This window comes from Sus scrofa, chromosome 1 (assembly GCF_000003025.6).
Source record: "Sus scrofa isolate TJ Tabasco breed Duroc chromosome 1, Sscrofa11.1, whole genome shotgun sequence".
Classification (NCBI taxonomy): domain Eukaryota; kingdom Metazoa; phylum Chordata; class Mammalia; order Artiodactyla; family Suidae; genus Sus; species Sus scrofa.
The window spans coordinates 90544853-90567857 of record NC_010443.5 but is presented as its reverse complement, the minus strand read 5'-3'; the positions used below and the strand labels follow the sequence as shown (position 1 = coordinate 90567857).

At 41.2% G+C, this 23005-nt stretch overlaps 1 protein-coding gene across 4 annotated transcripts in view; it reads right to left on the bottom strand.

Annotated features, from left to right (window-relative positions):
• FILIP1 (filamin A interacting protein 1) overlaps positions 1 to 23005 on the bottom strand; it is a 215533-nt gene that overhangs the window by 75204 nt on the left and 117324 nt on the right. For all 4 annotated transcript variants that reach the window (XM_021092328.1, XM_021092343.1, XM_021092321.1 and 1 more), the window contains one exon: positions 4464 to 4637. In XM_021092328.1, the coding sequence (XP_020947987.1) occupies positions 4464 to 4637 (174 nt within the window). The remainder of the gene's footprint in view (positions 1 to 4463; positions 4638 to 23005) is intronic.

Genomic DNA, 23005 nt, shown 5'->3' with positions numbered 1-23005 from the left:
TCCCTCTTTCTTTCTTTTGTGTTTTTAGGGCTGCACCCATGGCATATGGAAGTTCCCAGGCTAGGGGTCGAATCCGAGCTGCAGCCGCCAGCCTACAGCATGGCCACAGCAATGCCAGATCTGAGCTGCACCTGTGATGTACACCACAGCTCACGGCAACATGGGATTCTTAACCCACTGAGCAAGGCCAGGCATTGAACCCATAGCCTCATAGATACTAGTCAGGGTCGTTAACTGCTGAGCCAGGAAGGGTACTCCTCTTTCTTTCTTTCTTCCTTTCTTTCTCTGTCCTTTTTTACACCCATGGCATATGGAAGTTCTGGGGCTAGGGATTGAATCAGAGCTGCAGCTGCAGGCCTATACCACAGCTACAGCAACATGAGATCCTTAACCCACTGCAACCTACACTGTAGCTCCCAGCCACACCAGATCCTTAACCCACTGAGTGAGGCCAGGGATCAGACCCAGATCCTTTCAAACACTGTGTTGGATGCTTGACCCACTGAGCCACAACAGGCACTCCAACTTATATGTTTTAAGTCAGACTCCTGCAGTTATCCCTCAGTCCAACTAGTAACCATGGAACTCCAGAGGAAAAGATGGGGGCATTATTAATGGGGCGGTTGACTGAGATATTGAGAGAGACATCGTAGGGGCATCTGGAGAAAAGCCAGCAGAGTAGATACTGTGTTCCAGGGCAGCTTAGGGCAGGAGCTAGGCCTTAGCCTTGCTATGTCCTGCCTGTGCAAGCCTTTGAGATGGGCTCTTCTCAACAGCAGCTGTCCTGGGCTGGACCCTAGAGTAGTGGCTATTGTGTCTCTGGGCTGCGTTCGTCCCACTGACACCAGCACAGCTTAATCTCAGCACTGACTGCCTGATCAAGAAGACAGTCTCCTCCTGGACTCTGCATAGAGGAAGGGTGCTGAGACATTCGTGCCTGTACCGTGTTGTTCACCCAGGACTGCAGAACCAGACTATAAGCTGCAAGGGTGGTAAATTCCTCCTTAGCAACAAAGCATTCGTGTCTTAGGATCTAGCTTTCAGTTTTAAATGCTGGATGTAAGAACTAACCTACATAGCAATGGATCAGCAGCGCCAAACCCTGTTCCTTGTTATTTTGTTTGGAACGGTATCAGACCCTTGGGAGAGAACTGAGGTGGGCTTTCCTCTTGGATCTTTGTCGCTTTTCCAGAGACTCTGAAGACCACCTCCCACAACTGCGAGCTTTTTGGGCTCATCAATCACGTACACTGTGTCCCTTGGCTTTTGGTTTTCAGGCTCCAAACTGGCCGAACCGCAGAGGAACGGCAGTTCTTATTAATGAATAGTGAAAGTGAAATGGACACCTATGACTTTGGAAATGGGTAGCTCCCACTTGGCATGAGGTGGAAGGAAAATGGAGTGAGATCATCATAACACCAAGGGCCAAAATTTACTAAGACAGAGTGTACCTGAATCAAGTTGGTGGAGAAGTTCGGGAACTTGAGACAGGGAGGGATTGCCATATGTTTAAGACAAAAGGATCATGATTCAGGAAATGATGTTAGCTTGGGTCTTGACTGAGCACTCATGGGAGGAGGAATTTAGGAAGAGAGAAATCTACTTAAGAGGAGACGTGAGGTCTTAAAGACCAAACTGGATTTACCCAAAAGGGAAATAGATCTAAGTGCTGTTAAAATAAGGCTATTTAAAAAAGGAGCTATTTCTTTCATTGTTATATCAGAATGGGTGACAGAGGAGATAGAGATAGGGAGCAACGAGACTCCCCTGCATGTTAATGCAGAAATGTTTGAGGAGCACCTTGTGAAACTGCTGATGGTCTTTCTTGAGATCCAGCAGGGGGCCTTTCTCTGGAAGACAGCAACAGCTGTTCAGTCTGGTTACAGAAAACCTCCACAGGCTTAAGAATTAAAATCTGAGAAGATCAGGGTAGGATGGTGAAGCACATTTGAGTGACTTTCAGGGTGTTAGTTGCCATAGGTGGGCCTTGAGTGAACATGTCCAAGAAACTTGTAGATAGATGTAGATTTGGAAGGAGAGATGAGACAAATGAAAGGCGATTTGGGCAGGGTGGCAGAAGGAGCAGCCCAAGAGTGGGTGTGCTGTGATGGGAAGAGCCCTCTTAGGAGAGATGGTCTGACTCAAGTACAGAACAGGAGGTAAGCTATATGTTGAACAAAGGATCCTCTTGGCATAGTCATCACTCCTCCGGGGTGGGGGGGGAAGACCACACAGTGTGGAAGGTGACATTCAGAAAACAAATGCTTCTGAAAACACAGAGACAGTGGAGGCACACAAACAAATCAAAAACTCTAACATCCCTAAAGCAGTGATAGAGCAAGAAGGTGACCATTTGAAAAAAAAAAAAAAAAAAAAACTGATCAAAATGTTAAAAACAGGAGTTCCCATCATGACTCAGTGGAAACGAATCTGACTAGTATCCATGAGGATGCAGGTTCGATTCCTGGCCTTGCTCAGTGGGTTAAGGATCCAGTGTTGCTGTGGCTGTGGTATAGCCTGGCAGCTGTAGCTTCGATTTAACCCCTAGCCTGGGAACTTCCATGTGCCACAGGTGCAGACCTAAAAAGCAAAAAGAAAAAAAAATTGTTAAAAACAACATCACTAGTCAGCCAAGCCTTCCTCTTGCAAAAAAAGGTTATGACAAAAGAAAAATTTTTTTTTTGCTTTGAGTAGGACAAGCTACTCAAGAATTAGGAAGTTTAGGAGTTCCCACCGTGGCTCAGTGAAAACGAATCTGAGTGGTAACTGTGAGGATGCAGGTTCGATCCCTGGCTCCACTCAATGGGTTGAGGATCCTGTGTTGCTGTGGCTGTGGCATAGGCTGGCAGCTATAGCTCTGATTGGACCCCTAACCTGGGAACTTCCATGTGTCACAGCCGTGGCCCTAAAAAGACAAAAAAAAAAAAAAAGAAAAAAAAAGAAAAAGAATTAGGAATTCAAATACAGGAGAAGGCAAAGTTCTGATGAACAGTCACCTGCTTCAGGTGTGTCCCCATGAGGCCCCAACGCTTCAGAAGGGTCCCCTGGGGGAGGGGTGACCCTCCCACTGAAACAAGGGGAGGTGGCAGTGAGGAAAACCACTCGTTTAAGATGGGTTTCCTAGGCCTGGGCATGGTGACTAAAAACAGAAAGAATTAAGAGGCTTAAAAAGGCAGGTGGGAAAGAGCTGTCAATCAGTTATGGATACTGTCTAAATCAGATCTTTACAAGATCTGTCGAACTGAGCTGAAGCAAGGTTTGTCATAAGTTAAAAGTTAAATTATAATAAATGCTTCTGGAGTTCCCTGGTGGCTCAGCAGGTTAAGGACCTGGTGTTTTGCTGCACAGGTTTGATCCCTGGGCCAGGAGCTTCAGCATGCTGCAGCCTCAACCAAAAAATAAATCAGTAAAACAAAATGAATTGCTTCAGATTCCTAACTTTTGTGTTCTTTTTTCATTTATGAAACTAATTTCACATCTGTGAATTTTTTACAGGAATTCTGAAGAGTCATTATGGCTGGATCCATCAGTTGGTTCCCTGATATGGCATCAAGATTCTGCTATGATGTGAGAATATTTTTAACATGTGTTATCGTGAATAATTAACAACAATCAGTAGTTCCTAATACAATCTTGTATAAAAATGATTAAATATTGTCTTGTTAGATTCCATCTTAAACAATTTGCCCTAAGCCTTCCATTGGTATTTTGCCTCAACTTTTATGTTTTAGCCCCTCATTTGAGACAATTTTATTTAATTATTAATTAATTAGTTTATTTATTTATTTATTCTTTTTAGGGCCACGCCGATAGCATATGGAAGTTCCCAAGGTAGGGGTTGAATCAGAGCTGCAGCTGCCAGCCTGCACCATAGCCACATCAACAGGGGATCCAGCCGCATCTTCGACCTACACCACAGCTCACAGCAATGCTGGATCCCTGACCCACTGATAGAGGCCAAGGATTGAACCTGAATCCTCATGGATCCTAGTCGGATTTGTTTCTGTTGTACCACACCGGAAACTCCCTGAGACTTTTAATTGTGACTGAGTCTACGCAATATCAAAACTTAGTGGCTTTATAACTGTAAGTATTAGTAATAAAAATCAATTTAACTCTAGATTACCAATTTGCTAATAATCTGAAAACTCAACACTTAAACCCATAGGTACCTCACATTTTTACATATATCATCTCTGAGAGAAGTAAAAGAACAGACTGAAGAGCATGTAACTCTCCCCATCACATGAGAAATATATTTTGGGCTTTAAGTAGGTTTAAAGAAATGCTTCTGCAATTCTTATCAATGAAATGTATCTACAATGATGCATCACGTCATTAGACTTTAATTCTCCATCAGGGCATCATAAACGGTTGCCTTTGAAGGGAAAGGTTAAAGCGTGTAAAGTGGGAAGATGTGGAAACACCCCGAGGCTCCCTTCTGGACTGGTTGGTGTGTTTACCTCTGAGATGGGTTTCTCGTACACGTCCTCCCCTACAGACTTCTCCTGGGCTAGTATGGCGTCTCGGTGCAGGACTCGCAGCACTTTCTCCGGCTCCGCAGACCCATAATGAGCCTCCAGAACCTCAGGCTTGGTCTTCTCCGTCTTCAGCATGTGGATCACATCTTCTCTGGCCTGTGGTGGAAAGCGTGGCAAGGTCAGGAGGTTAACAACAGAAATCCTCTGCTCCCGGAATCGGCTCAGCATTTGTGGAATACACCCCCATCTCAGCAGGGCTATTGGCAAATTCGCTGGGTGTTTTCTGTTCTTTTTTACCAAAAGCAGATTGGCAAGCAGATACTCTGCTTCAGGTTGCTAGGAAGCAGGCAAGCAGAAAAAGGGGTTGTGCTAATATTAACTGCATAAAAACCGCTCTATGGAGTAACAGTGATTCTGAGGGGGGTTGGGGGGACTGCTCCTGGGATATTTGATCCAGTTTCAGTGCACCTGAGGTCAATGATAATCTTAAAGTTTTCTAGGTATGCCCTCAATGTCATGTCGTGTTCAAACCTGGCTAAAAATAAAACCCCACTCTTCCCGCTTCCAGTTATAACCCCACATGTAATTAGCAGAAACAACTTTTATTAGTGATATTCTAGTTCCCATCAAGTGATTCGTTTTGCACAGAAACAGGTGGTTGGGAACTCACATGGTCCTAGGCTGGACTTCTCAATCTAATGTGTTCCCACTGAAGGTGAAATTGAATTCCTGTAATATCTAGACTGCTGATCAGATGAGTCGGGTTGGCTGGGTCAGGGGTGTTCTTTTGGTTTCTTGGCAAGACATTAGCGCCTTGTTGAAGCTCTTGAGAAAACCACGTGTTTATAGGCTTTCAATCATATTGACGACGGGACCCCATCACATAACGCAAATACATCTGGAAACTTTTTCTACAGACGAGGAGTGATGAACTTTATAGTTGAGATGGGATGAACATTTACTAGTTGCTCTGTCATCGGGACTTTTTTTGGGTAATTGAGGTGGGTAAGAAGTACCCTGACTTCATGTAGCCTTGAAACAAACTGGCAACAGTTTCAGTCTGTGACAATGGAATAGAGTTTTCCACCATGTGGTGCTAACTCTAGGTTTTAAATCATAAACCTGGCTCATGATCATGGTATTCTAAACGAGGGGCTATACAGGGAACCTTACCCAGTATTCTGGGATAATCTGTGTGGGAAAAGATTTGAAACAGAGTGAATGTGTGTACATGTACACCTGAATCACTTTGTTGTACAGCAGAAGCTATGACATTGTAAATCGACTACACTTCAATAAAACTTTAAAAAATGAAAAAAGAAAAGGAAATGATAGAGAAAAAAGTAAAATGAACAAGGGGGCTAACTTGTTAGCCCTGAGACAGGACCACTATGTCTTTCTTGAGATTTCTCACTTTTATTGCTTTTTCGTGGTCTCCAAATTCATCTAATCCCAAATTGCTAAAGATGAATGTTTTGTAGAAATGTCAATGGACTGGAATTTGCAGGTTTTCTCCCTCTTGTCTCTGCCACATATACATGTGCTTGTTTCAAGACAAAATTGGGAAATACCAATTTTGAAGAAACCAGTGGTTTGGAATTAACAAGAGAGTTAAAGCCAGGCAATAATTTAATGGAAAGGCATGTGTTTTCATGCAGGGTGAAAGGACAAAGCACAGAGACACTGTCTCTATGCAGCTTAGAAAGAGGGGCCTGCTTCTCCCAGGAGACACAGCCCTGAGTCAGAGCGCAGCTTGCTGTCCAGTGCTCTGGGCTGTAGTTCAGGCCCTGTTTATCCCCTTTGCCTACACCCTTGTGCAAGGCACACTTCACATCTGGAGTCCAAGGTGTGTCCATTTTTATTGGCCTTAACATTGCTAATGTAAACAAAGAGCTTTACAACCATAAATAGGTAGCTATTTTAGTATAAAAGTTTAAGCCATCTGGTTTAAAAATATGTAAATGTTATTGGTAGCTTTCTTTTTAACCAAATATTTCTCATTCTCTTAGAGGGGAAGCAGCTTCTTTTGTTCCATTTGATGTAAAACACCTATTTTTCCCCCCTAAAAAAATGTGCTTATGCTTGAACTGTATTAATTGTGATATGCTGCAGGTACCACACGTTTCATGCTGAGTTTAATTACCTTAGACACTAACTACCAAAGAAAAAGAGGCTATGGTTCTGTCACACTGAGCATTATATATTTAGAACCACATTATTCATCAGGAACTATCTAAAAGTTTTTTAATTGCTATAATAAAAATCATAGAAAGAATACAGATGTTGCCCTTAAATTACTGCTATTTAAAATGGCTTAATATACTAAATCAATCATTCATATTGCGGTATCTGTTTAATGAAGGGAATAATGAAGATGTGATCGCAATAAATTTTTTTCATTAAATATATGATTCAATCTATGTAAATAAGATCCTATATTCTGAGGAGAAAACCAGTTAACATCTCTGTTTTGAGAGTCTTGTTAATTTTTGTGTAAAAGAATGAAATTCAAAATGTAAGGACGTTCCTGTCCTATTTTCACATGGAAATTGTATCATAGGCAAGTACTTAAAGTCTTAGTGTGCTGAGGAGCTGCTAACTAGACCACTATGTTTAAGTAGATGTTAAGGAGCCTAAGGGAAGAATACCTTAAAGAAGGCTCTAGAAAGGGAGAAAAGGAGGTCAGAGGAAAAAGAGACAATAAAAATATTTAATTTTGTCTGGATGATGGAGGAGAATAAACAGGAGATTGGGTATAGAGACACAGAGGGGTATCATCCTTCTCTCCCATCCCACATGGTCCCTCTTTGTGCCAAGGGAGGCGGGCAGCGGTCAGGAGGAAAGATGTCCCTGCAGAACTGAAACGCACTCCATGGAGCAAGGGCTTGTCTCAACTGGCTGCCTAAGGAGCTGATTCAAAACGTGTGGGGGCAGCAGAGAGCCATTCTGCAAAGCTCTGGGCCAACAGGCAAGTGTGTGACCAAACTCTCAAAGTCAACGATGGGTATCTGGAGTTTGCTGTGACAGTAGGGATGGGAGGACAGAATGAGACACAGGACAAGTGGCATATATCAGAAGAGGGCTGAATTCAGTCATCTATTCAATCAATATTTGTGTGCCTTGACTTTGGGCAATGCACTGTGTTTGGTACTGGAGATAGAATTGCATCCAGAGGCATTGAGATCTAGAGGGACAAGGACAAACAATTGAAAGTCATTTACATTATACCATGAAAAGCCTTATGCTGGAGGAGATACAGCGGGCTAAGAACTTCATCCAGAAGAATACTTGATTTGACTGCTGGAGGAGGCTTCCTGGAGAAAGTTACCCAAGATCTCGCAATAAGTACTTGAGCCAGAGAAAAAGGGGAGGATGTAGGGTCATCGTGTTCTGGGCCAGGGGAAAGCTGTAGGCAAAGGCCAAACCAAATAGATTCAGAGGCAGGGGCTGGGGCAACATGAGGCTGGTGTGATAAACAACGGGTGACTCATGAATAGCCTTAAACCAGGCAGTGAGTTTACATTTTAACACATTTAACACATTTAACAGCAAGAAGCCTTGAACTTTTTTTTTTTGTTTTTTGTCTTTTTAGGGCCACACCTGCGGCACATGGAGGTTCCCAGGCTGGAAGTGTAATCAGAGCTATAGCTTCTGGCCTATGCCAGAGCCACTGCAACGCCGGATCCAAGCCACATCTGCGACCTACAGCACAGCTCATGGCAATGCCAGATCCTTAACCCCTGAGCAAGCAATCCTAAGGATCGAACCCGCAACCTCATGGTTCCTAGTCGGATTCGTTTCTGCTGTGCCACAACAGGAACTCCAAGAAGCCTTGAAATTTTTAAGCAGCATCATTGTGACATGGTCCAACTTGTGTGGTGGGAAGATCCTTCATCTGCTATGTGAAAAATGTACAAACTCTAAATTAGCAGGTCTGATGGTGCAACATAAGAATTGTGATTTAAAAGAAACCACTGCTTTAGAACAGATAGGACAGTTCTGCACCAGAAGCACTTAAAATGCCCACTATGGTACTTTAAAGCACCCCAAGGGTCTTCCATTTCCCAGGAACTTGCTTGCTCCAGAATTTTCTCCTCTTCTGTGTCATCAGTTCCACTGATCCTTCTTCACCAAGGCATCATGGTCACTTCAGACCAGCAGCATAAACCAGGAGGGTTCCTGGAAACTGTTGTACTTATTTGCTACTCATGTGCAAAGGAGGGGGACCAGTTGTCACAGTTTGCCAGGAACCGAGAAGAACAGAGTGCCCCACAGTTGGAGTCTGGCAAAATGGGACATTCCCAGGCAAATGGGACGAGTTTGAAATCCTAGGGCAGAGTCTGAGTGGAAAGAATGGATATTTCAAAATGGCCCTGCATCTAGCAGGACAGCCATGGTGGACTTATGTTACTCAGGAACTGAATTTCCTTGCATTCCAAAACTTAGTTTTCTTTAAAGGCAAAATGCCATTATTGGTGAATATGCCTGTGACAATTTTAACTATTTTTAAAACCTGTGGGATATTTTAATCTTTGCGAAAACCCCCGAATGAGTGGGAAAGAATGCTTAGTTCTTATGCCCATGAGACATAGCTTTTCCACACTTCTAAAATGGATACTTGTGTCTAACTTTGGGAGGACAGGGGCAGCAAAAGGAGCCATGGAGCTTCAAGTTCAAGTGGTCCATCCTCTTGAAGCACCAAGATTACTTAAAGACTTGGGGTGGATGGTAAGTAGTTGAAAACTCTTTCAAAACATCAATACAATATTAATATTTACTTAGATGTTTAGGTCAAAACCCCAGACCTAGAAATATTTGCTTGAGGTGGAGATTCTTGGATGATGCCACCTTGATGCCCAGCATGGTGTCCCCTCACATAGGTTGGGAGGGAACACAGCCAGGTGGGAAGTTTGAGAAGCTTGCCCCTAACTACACACCTCTGACAAGCTATTTCCTGCCAAGAGCTGTTGACTTTAAATGAGAGGTGCATTTTGAGGAAAGACTGTATCTATTTCTATGCTGTGAAGAACCAGAATATCACAGTTTCTAAACATTATCACTTCTTTGTATTATTTGTTTAACCACTTGAATATGGTCTATCGCTGCATTGAGCTAAGGAACCCTAGAAAAGAGGACCCTGGAAGACCAACACAGTGATCTTCCCTAAGTGCCCTCCCACGCTCAGAACTCAATGTTAAGTACTATTTAAGTAAGGTAATTTATTAGTTTACTCGCCTATTTCTTTCTTAGGCTGTGAGCTGCTTTGCAGACAAGGACTGTGTCTTCAGTGTCTACCAAAAGAGTGCCTGCCCACAGGATAGGCATTCAGTAAATATTTGTTGAAATAAAAAATAAAATAAAATTCAGTGATACAAAGTCAGAGAGGCATAAACTGGCACTAAAAGTCTCAAAACAACCTTAACTATGTAGCCTTGTTTAAAAGATCTAAACAATTACATTTTGTCAACTTCTGCTCCTTCATCTGACATTCTTGTCTACAATTTAGGAGTCATTTTGTTCTTCTTCAGTTTATTCAAAAAATAAAATATGTAAACAGAATAAAGCAAAACAGTACATTCCACCAGAATGTTATAAAAGGAAATAACCTGTCTTTAAATTTCATGCTCTTTACCCGAGTTTGCTAAAATGGAATGTTATAAATGTATTGGAAGAAAAAAAGCCATGCAATTTATGATGGTATTAGCTATTACTCTGGAAACTAAACTCAGTTTTTTCCTCCTCAATATTGGAAAGCAAAGTTAACATGATTAGTAACACAACAGTATACAAGGAGAAAATTCAGATGAAGTTAGTTTAAAGGGCTGTTGGGGCTAAAAATGAGTTTTTTGGTTTCTCTGGAGGAATTTCTCTTCACAACTATATGGTTAATAGTGGCCTCAGTGTCTCTATACAACTTATGTATTAAGATTACTCCTTTCTTGCACTTCAGACTGACTATTATCCAAAATAAACCTTCTATTAAAACATCATAAGCATATGATATTTTTCATATTAAAGCTTGCTTCTAGCAATAACCATGATAGCTTGAATTTTCAAAAGTAAAATTTCTCAAAATCCCAATGCTGTTTTTTGTGTAGAAAAATCCATCCTAAGGTGCATAGAATTTCAAAGAACCCCAAAGTGCCAAACAATCTCGAAAAAGAACATAGTTGAAGATCTTATGCTTACTCCAAAGCTACAGTAATCAAAACAGTGCTTGCATAAATACAGACATTTAGACTAGTAGGATAGACTAGAGATCCAGAATAAAACCTCATATATATGATCAAATGATTTTCAATATGAATGTCAAGGCCATTCAATGGAAAGTGGATAGTGTTTTCAACAAATAATGTGGGGAAGACTAGATATCCACAAGCAAAATAATGAAGTTGCATCCTTATCTTACACCATATACAAAAACTAACTCAAAATGTATGAAAGACCTGAAGGAGAGCTAAAACTGTTAGAAGAAAACAGAAAGAAAACCTCATGATATTGGATTTGCCAGTGATTTCTTGGATATGACACCAAAAGCATAAGCAATAAAAGAAAAAAATAGATAAATTGAACTACATCAAAAATTTAAAACTTCTGTTTATCAAAGAGCACAATCAACATAGTGAACAGCAACCCACAAAATGGGAGAAAAAAATTTTCAAATCATACATCTGATAAGAGATTAATATCCAGAATGTATAAAGAACTGATAAAACTCCACAACAAAAACAAAAAAAAACAACTGACTTTAAAATGGGCAAAGAACTTAAATAGACATTTCTTTTAAAATAAATTTATTGACATATAGTTGATGTACAGTATTATATGTCACAGGTATACAATATAGTAATTCACAATTTTTTTAATTTAAGAAACTCAACAGCCTTTGTTTATATATCCTTGCAGATTTTCAGAGTTCATTAATAAGTTAAAGGACCTGAGAAGTTCTGCAATAAAGAAACCTATCCAACTTTTGTCTGCAGCATTTTCCCATTCCTATTTGGCTAGGAACACCCATTTCTTTGATTAATATATACTTGACATCCTGTGGAATTAGTGTTCTGCAGTGATTCACAATTTTTAAAGGTTATATTCCATTTATAGTTATTGTAAAATATTGGCTATATTACCCCTGTTGTACAATATCCTTATAGCTTACTTTATATGTAACAGTTTGTACCTCTTAATCCCCTTAGTTCCCCTCCACACTTCCCTCTCCCCACTGGTAACTACTAATTTTTTCTCTATATCTGTGTGTCTTCTTTTTTGTTAAATTCACGTTTGTTTTATTTTTTAGATTGCACATATAAATGATATCATACAGTATTTGTCTTTCTCTGTCTGACTTATTTCACTTAGCATCATTATGCCCCCCAAGTCCATCCATGTTATTGCAAATGGCAAAATTTTGTTTTTTTATGGCTGAGTTTTATTTCATTGTGTTTGTGTGTGTATATATTTTTAATCCATTCATTGCTGATGGATACTTAGTTTGCTTCCATGTCTTGGCTATTATAAATAATGCTGCTATGAACATGGGATGTATGTATCTTTCTTTTAGAATTAATGTTTTTTGGTTTTTGTTTTCCAAGATATACCTAAATAGACATTTTTTCAGATACACAAACAGCTAACAGGCACATGAAACTATCCCTTATCATTAGGAAAATGTAAATCAAAACCACAGTGAGATACCATTTCACACCCATTGGGATAGCTATCTTAAAAAAAAAAAAACAGGAAATAGCAAGTATTGGCAAGGATATGGGAAATTGGAATTCTTGTACACTGCTGATGAAAATGTAAAATTGTTCAGGCACTATGGAAAACAGTAGGGTTGGTTTCTCAAAAAAAATTACAAATAAATTACCATTTGACCCAGCAATTCCCCCTCTGGGTACACACCCAAGAGAACTGAACACGTATGTTCATAGCATCATTATTCACAATAGCCAAAAGGGGGAAACAACCAAAGCACTCATTGACAGATGAATGGATAAACAAATGTGGTATATACATACAATGCAATGTTACTCATCCTTTAAAAAAAAAAGAAAAAGAAATATGACCCATGCTACAACAAGGATGAACACTGAAGATGCTACACCAAATGAAATAAGCCAGTCACACAAAAAAACAAATACTATATAATTCCATTTGTATGAGAAAAGTCAGATTCACAGAGACAGAAAGTAGAATGGTGGTTGGTAGGGTGGGAAGGAAAAGACAATGGAGAACTATTGTTTAATGGCACAGAGTTCCAGGTCTGGAAGATGGAAAAGTTCTGGAGATGGATGAGTGGCTCATAACAAGGTGAATGCATTTAATGTCAATGAACTGTACACTTAAAAATGGTTAAAATGGTGAGGGTTTTTTTGGTGTGGCATGTGGAAGTTCCCAGGCCAGAGATCAAACCTGCATAGTACGGACCATGCTAGATCCTTAACCCAATGAGCCACCAGGGAACTCCTAAAATGGTAAGTTTTGTGTTATGTATATTTTGCCACAATTTAAAAAAAATTAAAAGTACTGCCTTTTTCACCCCCAAAAAATTCAAATAAGAAAAATCATCCCCAATCCTTTATCTAGAGAAAACCATTTTTTAAAGTAAAATTCTATATAATATATTATAAAAGTGCAGTCATATTTTCCTCATAATTAGTTGAACATCACAATCATCCATGGATTTAAACACATTTTCACTACTTATGTGGTTTTCTCCTTTTCCCTTTTTTACACACATTGGGATATTAATAGCAAGACAGCTGCTGTGTCCCGGATTAGTAATTAGATAAGGCCACAGGTTCCCCCGTGGTGCTGTGATTCTGCAGTGTATAATTTCTTAAATTCCAAAAGACTCCAAGCTTTTTGTTCTGTGCTAATAAAGACCTTGGGCAGAGCCTTGAAACTGCCCAGCCATATGTGTGCTCAGGGCCAGCAGATAGGGTCCATCTCTCTGTGAGCTGGCTGAGAAGCTCCCTAAAACATGGAGATGTCATTGCTAAGGCACAATTGGATGAATAGGTTGTCACTGTAGCTGTGTATCCAGCTCAGTGAACTCAATCCCCTCAGAATAAAGCCCTAGATGAGAGCCAGGAGAGACCTCTGTACCGATATCTCCCTACCAACACTTCTGCTGCAATTCTGCTTATTGGCCTAAATTTTCTTCATCACCTTGCTTTAGCCAATGATGGTCTCCTTCACAGATGGTCTCTGGAAGTATTTTTCAAGCATGAACTGAACCCTTCAAGGTGGTCTCATCTGGAGGATTGAGTGCAGGGGGCCCCCACCCCGGCAGGGCTATTTGCATGAGGAACCCAGGCTCTTCTTGGGAAAGAGCTCTTCCTAAGGAGCAAAGGCTCCATTTTGGTTGAGGGACAATGGAGCTGGGTCAGAGGGGAAGGGTGATTCTGAGGGCAGCACAGAGTCTATCCCTCAGACCCCCCTCTAGCCCGCCCCCCTCGCCTGACGCCTGAGTCCCAGGGTGAGGCCGTGTCTGAAAGAGCCCAGGGAAAAGGAGAGGAATTGGCAACTTAGAATTCCAGGCATTGAGCCTCAGGAGTAGATGAGGAAGGTGGGAAGGGCCAGCCCTTTCTCTACCTGGCATCCTGCTGCAGTGCTCATCAGTCTGAGCCGCTTCTGAGGTGACATGAACTGACTTAAGGGGAAGAGAAGGCCCTAGAGTCACACACAGCAGTGCCAGCTGTGCCTCAGCAGGCACCCAGCACAGCAGGTGCTGCCACAGTGTGGCATGGGGAAAAGAGGAGAATGGCAATGGCAGCCCAGGCTGATGTGTGCCAACATGTGCAATCACCCTTGGAGGACCTTTTGTGTATTACAGGAGAAACCCAAAGGGCCTGGCCTTCCCACAGAGCAGGAATGGGGGGGGGAGGTAAGGAGGATGGAGGTGGTGGTGGGGTGAGGAGGATGAGAGGGGTGGGGGGTGAGGAGGAAGGGAAGGTAGGGGAGGTGGGGGAGTGAGCAGGAGAGGGAACAGGTAGCTTCCTTTCTTTGATTTTATTTTTATCCTCTGATTGTTGAGGGCTGAGAAATATCGGTAATACTCTTTCAAAAAAGAAAGACTGAAATCCAGCAGGAGGACAGACACTGAGTAGATAAAATTGATACATGAGGTTTGTTTGAATCACATAACTGTAAGCTCCCTTGGATGGCTTATATTTTTTTAATGGATTCATTTCACCCTCTCCGTGAACCCTATATTTATAGCATACATCTGACCGACTTAGAACGACTATAGTTTAATTTTTTGAACAGAGATATGAGAAAATCTCAGCCATTATGAACCTATAGAGAATGTCACACTGGATATTTATTTTTATAGATAATTGTTTAAAGTTAGTACTTTAAACACCAGAGTCTTTTCATTGTAAAGGTTTGGAATAGAAGCATCCTCACATGAATTATAAAGTCTCTCTGCTCTTAAAAAGAATATAATATACATAAGTTAATATCTTTTTGAGAACGGGGTGGTCATTCTAAGTATCCATTGTTCTCATGTACAAAAGTGTACATTGTTAATGTGGTTTCTTCATCCACCTGAATTTGTTTCTCTTTAAACAGGCTGCTGATGGAAACTTGGAGCTAATTCTTTGGCTTATTTTTACTCCTACTCAAGAGAAGCAGTGTGGTAGGAAGAACATGTACTTGGGGGAGTTCTTTTCATGGCTCAGCAGTTAATGAACCCGACCATAAGGATGTGGGTTCCATCTGTTGTCTCCAGCTGTGGTGTAGGTCGCAAACTCGGCTCAGATCTGGCGTTGCTGTGGCTGTGGCATAGGTCAGCAGCTACAGTTCCAATTCGACCCCTAGCCTGGCAACCTCTATATTCTGCAGGCTTGGCCCTAGGGGAAAAAAAAAAAAAAAAAAAAAAAAAAAAAAAGGACATGCACTTGGGACTCTTGAGTTAGAAACGTGCATCAGCACTATTGTCAGCGTGACTTTGGACAAGTGAGTTAGCATCTCTGAACTCAATTTCCTCATCCTTAAAATGGCCATAACAGTAGCGCCCTCACAGGTTTCACATGAGCTGATGTATAAGAGTACTTGGCAAATTTAGCTGCCCTGCCCTTTGGCAGGCATGCTATAGCTCTGCTGTTGACTGTGGCTAATGTGACTGCAGCCACTTAGCTCTCAACTTCAGTGTCTCCACCTGTAAAAGACTGAGATATACGGGTGATTGATATAGTGCCTGGGATACTGTGGATGCCCAGGAAAAGGAAACCTCCTCCTTTTCCTTTTCTCAGGAGAGTGGATTGACTGATGTAGAACAGCTGGAACTACCAGGCAATATAACCGAAGGCCTTTCCACAAGCGGAATTAGCAGCTAAGTCAGTTTTCCTCATCCTTGTTGCTCTCCATATCCCGTGGCTCTCCAAACCACTCACAACAGTGTCACAGTACAGACTTCACAGACACTGGCAGCCCCAGAGAACCTGCCTTGTGCCTCTAAGTCTCTTGCACTATTTATTGGTGAGATTTGAATGAGCAGTTCCTTGTCTTATTCAAGAATTTGGACTCCACTGTTTACGCTAGAGTCTGCAGTTTCTTCATCACCCCTGTCAAAAGTTGCTATTGCAGCAGGAATGACAACAATTTTTCCTAAACTTTTCCAAGTATTCTATTTAAAACCTGGCATCAGTATAAGAAACAATGTCCAACAGCCCATCTCATGCTGATGCTCAGGCTGCAAGCAGGCATTGCCTTTAAACGAAGGTGCAACCAAAGTCAAGCCCTTTGATTTAAGAAAAGAAAGTAAAAATAAATACAGAAAGAGAAAGGTTAATTTTTTAAATTGCACCTTCCATGTTTAGTAAAATGCCTATGAGTCCCTAGTTGGATGTCCTTTTTTAAAGAAAGGAGATCCCTGAATAAGTCACAAGACTTCTGTAATGTGTGTGATTTGTTAACTGCTTTTATGGACAATATTTGGCTTTCTAGTGCCAAACCTCATTTTGAAATGCAAATGCTACCCTTTCAAAGAGAAAATGTAGTTGAATACCACCGGCTCATACAATTACCATGCTTTTTCACTATACTGGACCACATTCAAAAATTTTTCATCCAGGAGTTCCCGTTGTGACCCAGTGGTTAACGAATCCGACTAGGAATCATGAGGTTGCGGGTTCGATCCCTGGCCTTGCTCAGTGGGTTAAGGATCCGGCATTGCCACGAGCTGTGGTATAGGTTGCAGATGCGGCTCGGATCCCTCATTGCTGTGGCTGTGGCGCAGGCTGGCAGCTACAGCTCCAAATAGACCCCTAGCCTGGGAACCTCCATATGCCACAGGAGCGGCCCTAGAAAAGGCAAAAAGACAAAAAAAAAAAAAAAAAAAAAATTATCCAAAAAATCTCACATGTTGTTACCTAAATGTTGGCGTGAGGAGCTGTGTGATGCTCTGCAATTTGAGGGTAGATGTCTGCTGTGTAGAACTGCCCTTTGTGCCCAATTCACTTTGCTGCTACAATTGCTCTCTTCTCCCTCCCCAGCAAGACTGGGAGCCCAGGAAGATCAGAAGTCTCTTCCTTTTGTATCCCTGGCTCAATAAGCATTTAAATGTATGAATAAAGTGTGGGTGTGTGGGTGTGTATTCTCTATTGAACAACACTGTTCTGTGTTTTTGTAAGTATGTGTACTTTTCTCCTTTGAGGACAGACAGCTTTTTATTTTTTTTCTTTTAGGGCTGCAGGTGTAGCATATGGAAGTTCCCAGGCTAGGGGTCCAATCAGAGCTGCAGCTGCCAGCCTCCACCACAGCCACAGCAACATGGGATGCTATCCACCTCTGTGACCTACACCACAGCTCACTGGCAATGCCAGATCCTTAACCCACTGAGTGGGGCTAGGGATTGAACCCTCATCCTCATGGATACTAGTTGGGTTTGTTTCCACTGAGCCACAACGGGGATTCTCCAGAACAGCTTTTTAAAAAGTCTGCCTTTTACCTTTATTATAGAAAGTTTAGACTCTGAAAGATATTGGCTTTTTACCTCTGTTTACGTTCATGAAATCCCTGTCAAATATCCCCATAATTCAGGTTCTTTACTGTATATGAGGAAGAAAAAGCAAAGAACTACAGTTGACTTTCATCATCTGCAGTAGTTATTTTCTATAAAGTTACCGCAAAAGCTGAACTAGAGAATACTGAATTATTGTCCTGGGAAAATATACTAAAACGTTCCCACAAGTCTCTCAACACAATATTTTTATCAACCCATCAGTCAATAACCTTGTTTTATGTGTTTCTGTGTTTAAAGGCAAATGAATGACTGAATATACATGAGTAATATGTGACTTTGCAGGGCGAAACATTTTCTCTGAAATGACAAAGAAAAAGATTACAGATTCTACATGTTAAGAAGTATCATAGCTAGTTAAATTGCAAAAATAAAATTGTAAGTACTAAGATATAGGATAACTATACTCCACTATAAAGAGTTCATCTATCAGTGAGGAAAAACCTTAAGGCTCAATAGAAAGATATAAATGTACAATTTTCTTACATATAAAATGTTCATTAGGAAATAGTTCAACCATAGGCAAAACACTCTCTGACATCAACATCATGAATATTTTCTCAGGTCAGTCTCCCAAAGCAATAGAAATTAGAGCAAAAATAAACCCATGGGACCTCATCAAACTGAAAAGCTTTTGCACAGCAAAGGAAACCAAAAAGAAAACAAAAAGACAACTTACAGAATGGGAGAAAATAGTTTCAAATGATGCAGCTGACAAGGGCTTAATCTCTAGGATACACAAGCAACTTACACAACTCAACAGCAAAAAAGCCAACAACCCAATCGAAAAATGGGCAAAAGACCTGAATAGACATTTCTCCAAGGAAGATATACAGATGGCCAACAAACACATGAAAAAATGCTCAACATCGCTGATTATAAGAGAAATGCAAATCAAAACTACCATGAGATACCACCTCACACCAGTCAGAATGGCCATCATTAATAAATCCACAAATAACAAGTGCTGGAGGGGCTGTGGAGAAAAGGGAACCCTCCTGCACTGCTGGTGGGAATGTAAACTGGTACAGCCACTATGGAGAACAGTTTGCAGATACCTTAGAAATCTATCCATAGAACTTCCATATGACCCTGCAATCCCACTCTTGGGCATCTATCCGGACAAAGCTCTACTTAAAAGAGACACATGCACCCGCATGTTCATTGCAGCCCTATTCACAATAGCCAGGACATGGAAACAATCCAAATGTCCATCGACAGATGATTGGATTCGGAAGATGTGGTATATATACACGATGGAATACTACTCAGCCATAAAAAAGGATGACATCATGCCATTTGCAGCAACATGGATGGAACTAGAGAATCTCATCCTGAGTGAAATGAGCCAGAAAGACAAAGACAAATACCATATGATATCACTTATAACTGGAATCTAATATCCAGCACAAATGAACATCTCCTCAGAAAAGAAAATCATGGACTTGGAGAAGAGACTTGTAGTTGCCTGATGGGAGGGGGAGGGAGTGGGAGGGATCGGGAGCTTGGGCTTATCAGACACAACCTAGAATAGATTCACAGGAGATCCTGCTGAATAGCATTGAGAACTATGTCTAGATACTCATGTCGCAACAGAAGAAAGGGTAGGGGAAAAAACTGTAACTGCAATGTATACATCTAAGGATGACCTGACCCCCTTGCTGTACAGTGGGAAAATAAAAAAAAAAATGTAAATTACAGCGATAATGAGATACTATTGCCCACTCATATCAGAACACATTTTAGAACTGTAATAGTCATTACAAGTGAGAGATTTGTTTTGTTTTGTTTCTGCTTTTTAGGACCACACCCAAGGCATATGGAGGTTCCCAGGCCAGGGGTCGAATCAGAGCTACAGCTGAAGCCTACGCCACAGCCACAGCAATGCCAGATCCAAGCTGCATCTGTGAACTACACCACAGCTCATGGCAATACCAGATCCTTAAACCACTGAGCAAGGTCAGGGATTGAACCTGCATCCTCATGGATGCTAATCAGATGTGTTTCTGCTGAGCTACAACGGGTACTCCGAGAATCCATGTTTTAAATGATATATTGAACTGGCTTTATTTTGATAATCAGATAAAGTTTTTTTCTTATTTAAGGCCGAACATGTGGCATATGGAAGTTCCCAGGCTAGGGGTCAAAGTGGAGGTGCAGGTTCCAGCCTACACCACAGCCACAGCAACTCGAGATCTGAGCTGCATCTCCGATCTATACCACAGCTCATGGCAATGCCAGATCCTTAACCCACTGAGTGAGGCCAGGGATGGAACCCACATCCTCACGGATACTGGTTGGGTTCATTACTGCTGAGCCACATTGGGAACTCCAGATAAAATGCTTTTTAAAAGAAAGTTCTGGAAAGGGTAGTATAAACTCAGAGAAATAAATCTCTAGTAGAAAAATTTCTCATACTCTGGTACCTGAAATTTTGAAAAACGATCTTTCTATTATGTCTAAAATTGCTTAGATGAGTAAACATGCCTAGCTCTACATGTACAATATGAAACTAACATAAATTTTGCAGGGAAAGATACAGTTGATTTTAACAACCAGTACTTAAATTGTACCTGATGTGAACAAAATTATGTTCACAGCTATTATTTATTTCTCTTAATCCCATTCTACAGGTGAAGAAAATAAGGCTCCAAGAAATTAAGTAGCTTGCCCAAGGTCACATGATTTGTAAGAAAGAGTTATCTGACTTCAAAATAATGACTCTTTCTGCTATCAGTTTCTGTGGGGGTCAGTAACAGTGTGTGTGTGTGTGTGTGTGTGTGTGTGTGTGTGTGTGTGTGTGTGTGTGTGTGTGTGTGTGTGAGAGAGAGAGAATAGGATATATGCACAAAGCAAGAGAAGGCCCTGGAATGAAACTCACTGGACATGTTTCCTGTACTAACATTCAGCTGCAAATGGTACCATCACCATCTGGTCCAATTTCCCCCACATGACGTAACTCGATTGGCTTGCTGTGATCTTGCCAACATTTTTTGAGCTCTGTCATCTTTTTGTAACTTCCCTAAAAATGTCACACTTCTATCTTCAGGCCAGGGCACGTGAGGTCAGTAAACCCAATCTTGTAAACTTCCTTCTCCCACTCTCCAAGCCCCCTTGCCAAGCTGCTTCTCTCTAAGCCCCCTTGCTAAGTACATGCATGACTTCTTGCATGTACTTTGAAGTAGATAACATATGCACTCATGGACATCTGTCTGTTATTTCCTGCACTCGCAGCTTTGTTCTTTATTGCCAGAGAATTCTATGCATGATGTCACTTTGCTCGGAAGAGAACAGGCCATCCAAGTTTTCACTGACATAATTAATTATCTGTAGCTTGATTCTGGGCCAGAAAATGCTCAAGGCAGAGCCCCCAAAGAATTAACTCTTCTGTGCTTGCTATTCTTAAACTTTTAAAGAGACAGGGTCCTGTATCTTTTTTTTTTTTCCCTTGGACCCTGATAATAGTATTTTTGTTCAGTGATATCAAGTAACAGAAAGTGAAGTGGGGCACTATTCTATGATTTCACAAGGAAGACCTTCGGTTCAATAGGCAGCAAACTCTAAAGGTCGCTACAGATCATGTATACAAAGCAAAGCTTCTAGGGCTTCGTCTTAGAGGCTACAGGACTGCATGACAATTACTGAATAGCCTCTTTGGGGGATCCTGTGAATCTGCAGCCAGAAAAATGAGATCTCAACCAAAGTTAACCATATTATATTATCTGCAAGGTGGACAGCTTCAGTTTACCAGCCCCAAAAGCCTAAAACATCCATGCATTTAAGCTTTACAAGATATAAGAAATTACCCAAATGCTCCTCTATTTGAGTTTTCACCTATGTCTTTGGACAGACCTAAGGCAAATTAGCCAGTTCATCAGAAAAATGTACCCTCCACTCTGCTGGGTTTCAAGATTATGTAAATGAGCTGTTACTTGTCTCTTTAAAACTTGGCTATAGGGAGCCATCAACACATTAGATGCCATAATGTAGTGGAGGGCTCAGTGGGTAGGGGTAAAAGCATGAGATCCAGAAAATTTCTCACCTTTCTCAATGCTGGGAGAAAGAGCACCATCCTAGCCAACTCAAAAGACTATTTTCAGACTGCAGATTTGAATGCGTACATAAATATTGCCTCCCCCCAAAAGGAATTGTTATTTACAGCCTCTCTGCTGCCTTGATTCTGCAGAAACTGGGTTTTTGTGTGTGTATCTTTTTTATTTTAGCCCAATTTCAAATATATATTTATTTATTTACTTTTATTTTTTTCTTTTCTTTCTTCCTTTCTCTCTCTCTCTCTTTCTTTCTTTCTTTTTTTTTTAAGAGCTATGCCCCGGCATATGGAGGTTCCCAGGCTAGGAGTCAAATCAAAGTTGCAGCTGCCTGGCCTACATCAATTTGGTAAATTAGCTCTCTAGATCTACTGTCAATTTTATTTTATTTTGTTTTATTTTTTGCTTTTTAGGGCCGCACCCATGGTGTATGGAAGTTCCCAGGCTAGGGGTCGAATTGGAGCTGTAGCCGCTGGCCTACAGCACAGCCACAGCAACGTGGGATCCAAGCCATGTCTGCAATCCATACAACAGCTAATGGCAATGCTGTCTCTCTCTCTCTGCTGGATCCTTAACCCACTGAGTGAGGCCAGGGATCGAACCCACATTCTCACGGATACTAGTTGGGCTCATTAACACTGAGCCGCCACGGGAACTCCTCAAAATTTTTTAAAGATTTAATATTGTAGTGTATTAGAAACTAGCAAATCAACAGAACAGAATCAACGCTGAAGAAACAATGAAGGTATACTCCGGTTTCTCCCAAATCCCATGCCCCAGAGTGAATTCTAGTAATAACTCAAACTGGATGTTTTCAGGATTGTTTTTCTGCACAGATACATAAAGTCAGATGTCAATCTCTTTCCCTAGTATTATTGAGCACTTACTGTATGCCAGGAAATATTCAAAGTGCTTAGCAAACATTATCTTGTTTTCACTTCACAATAAACTTAACAGATAGGTGTATTATTATCACTGTTTTGTAGATGAGGGATCCGAGTTTGCCCAAAGTGGGTGGTGTCAGGATGGAAATCTAAGCAGTCTAAGTCCAGAGGTGGCAATCTTTTTTTTTTTTTTTTTTTTTTTTTTTGTCTTTTTAGGGCTGTATCCATGGCATAATGGCATATGGAAGTTCCCAGGCTAGGGGTCGAATCAGCTGCAGCTGCTAGCCTACACCACAGCTCACAGCAATGCCGGATCCTTAACCTACTGAGCAAGGCCAGGGATCGAACCCACATCCTCATGGATACTGGTTGGGTTTGTTTCTTCTGAGTCACAATGGGAACTTCTAAGTAGTTTTGAAAATGTGAAATGAGCGATATTTTTGGCCAGATCAACTCTTTTTGGTTTTTTTTTGGGGGGGGGGCTTTGTCTTTTGTCCTCTCAGGGCAGCAACCGAGGCACATGGAAGTTCCCAGGCTAGGGGTCTAATCGGAGCTATA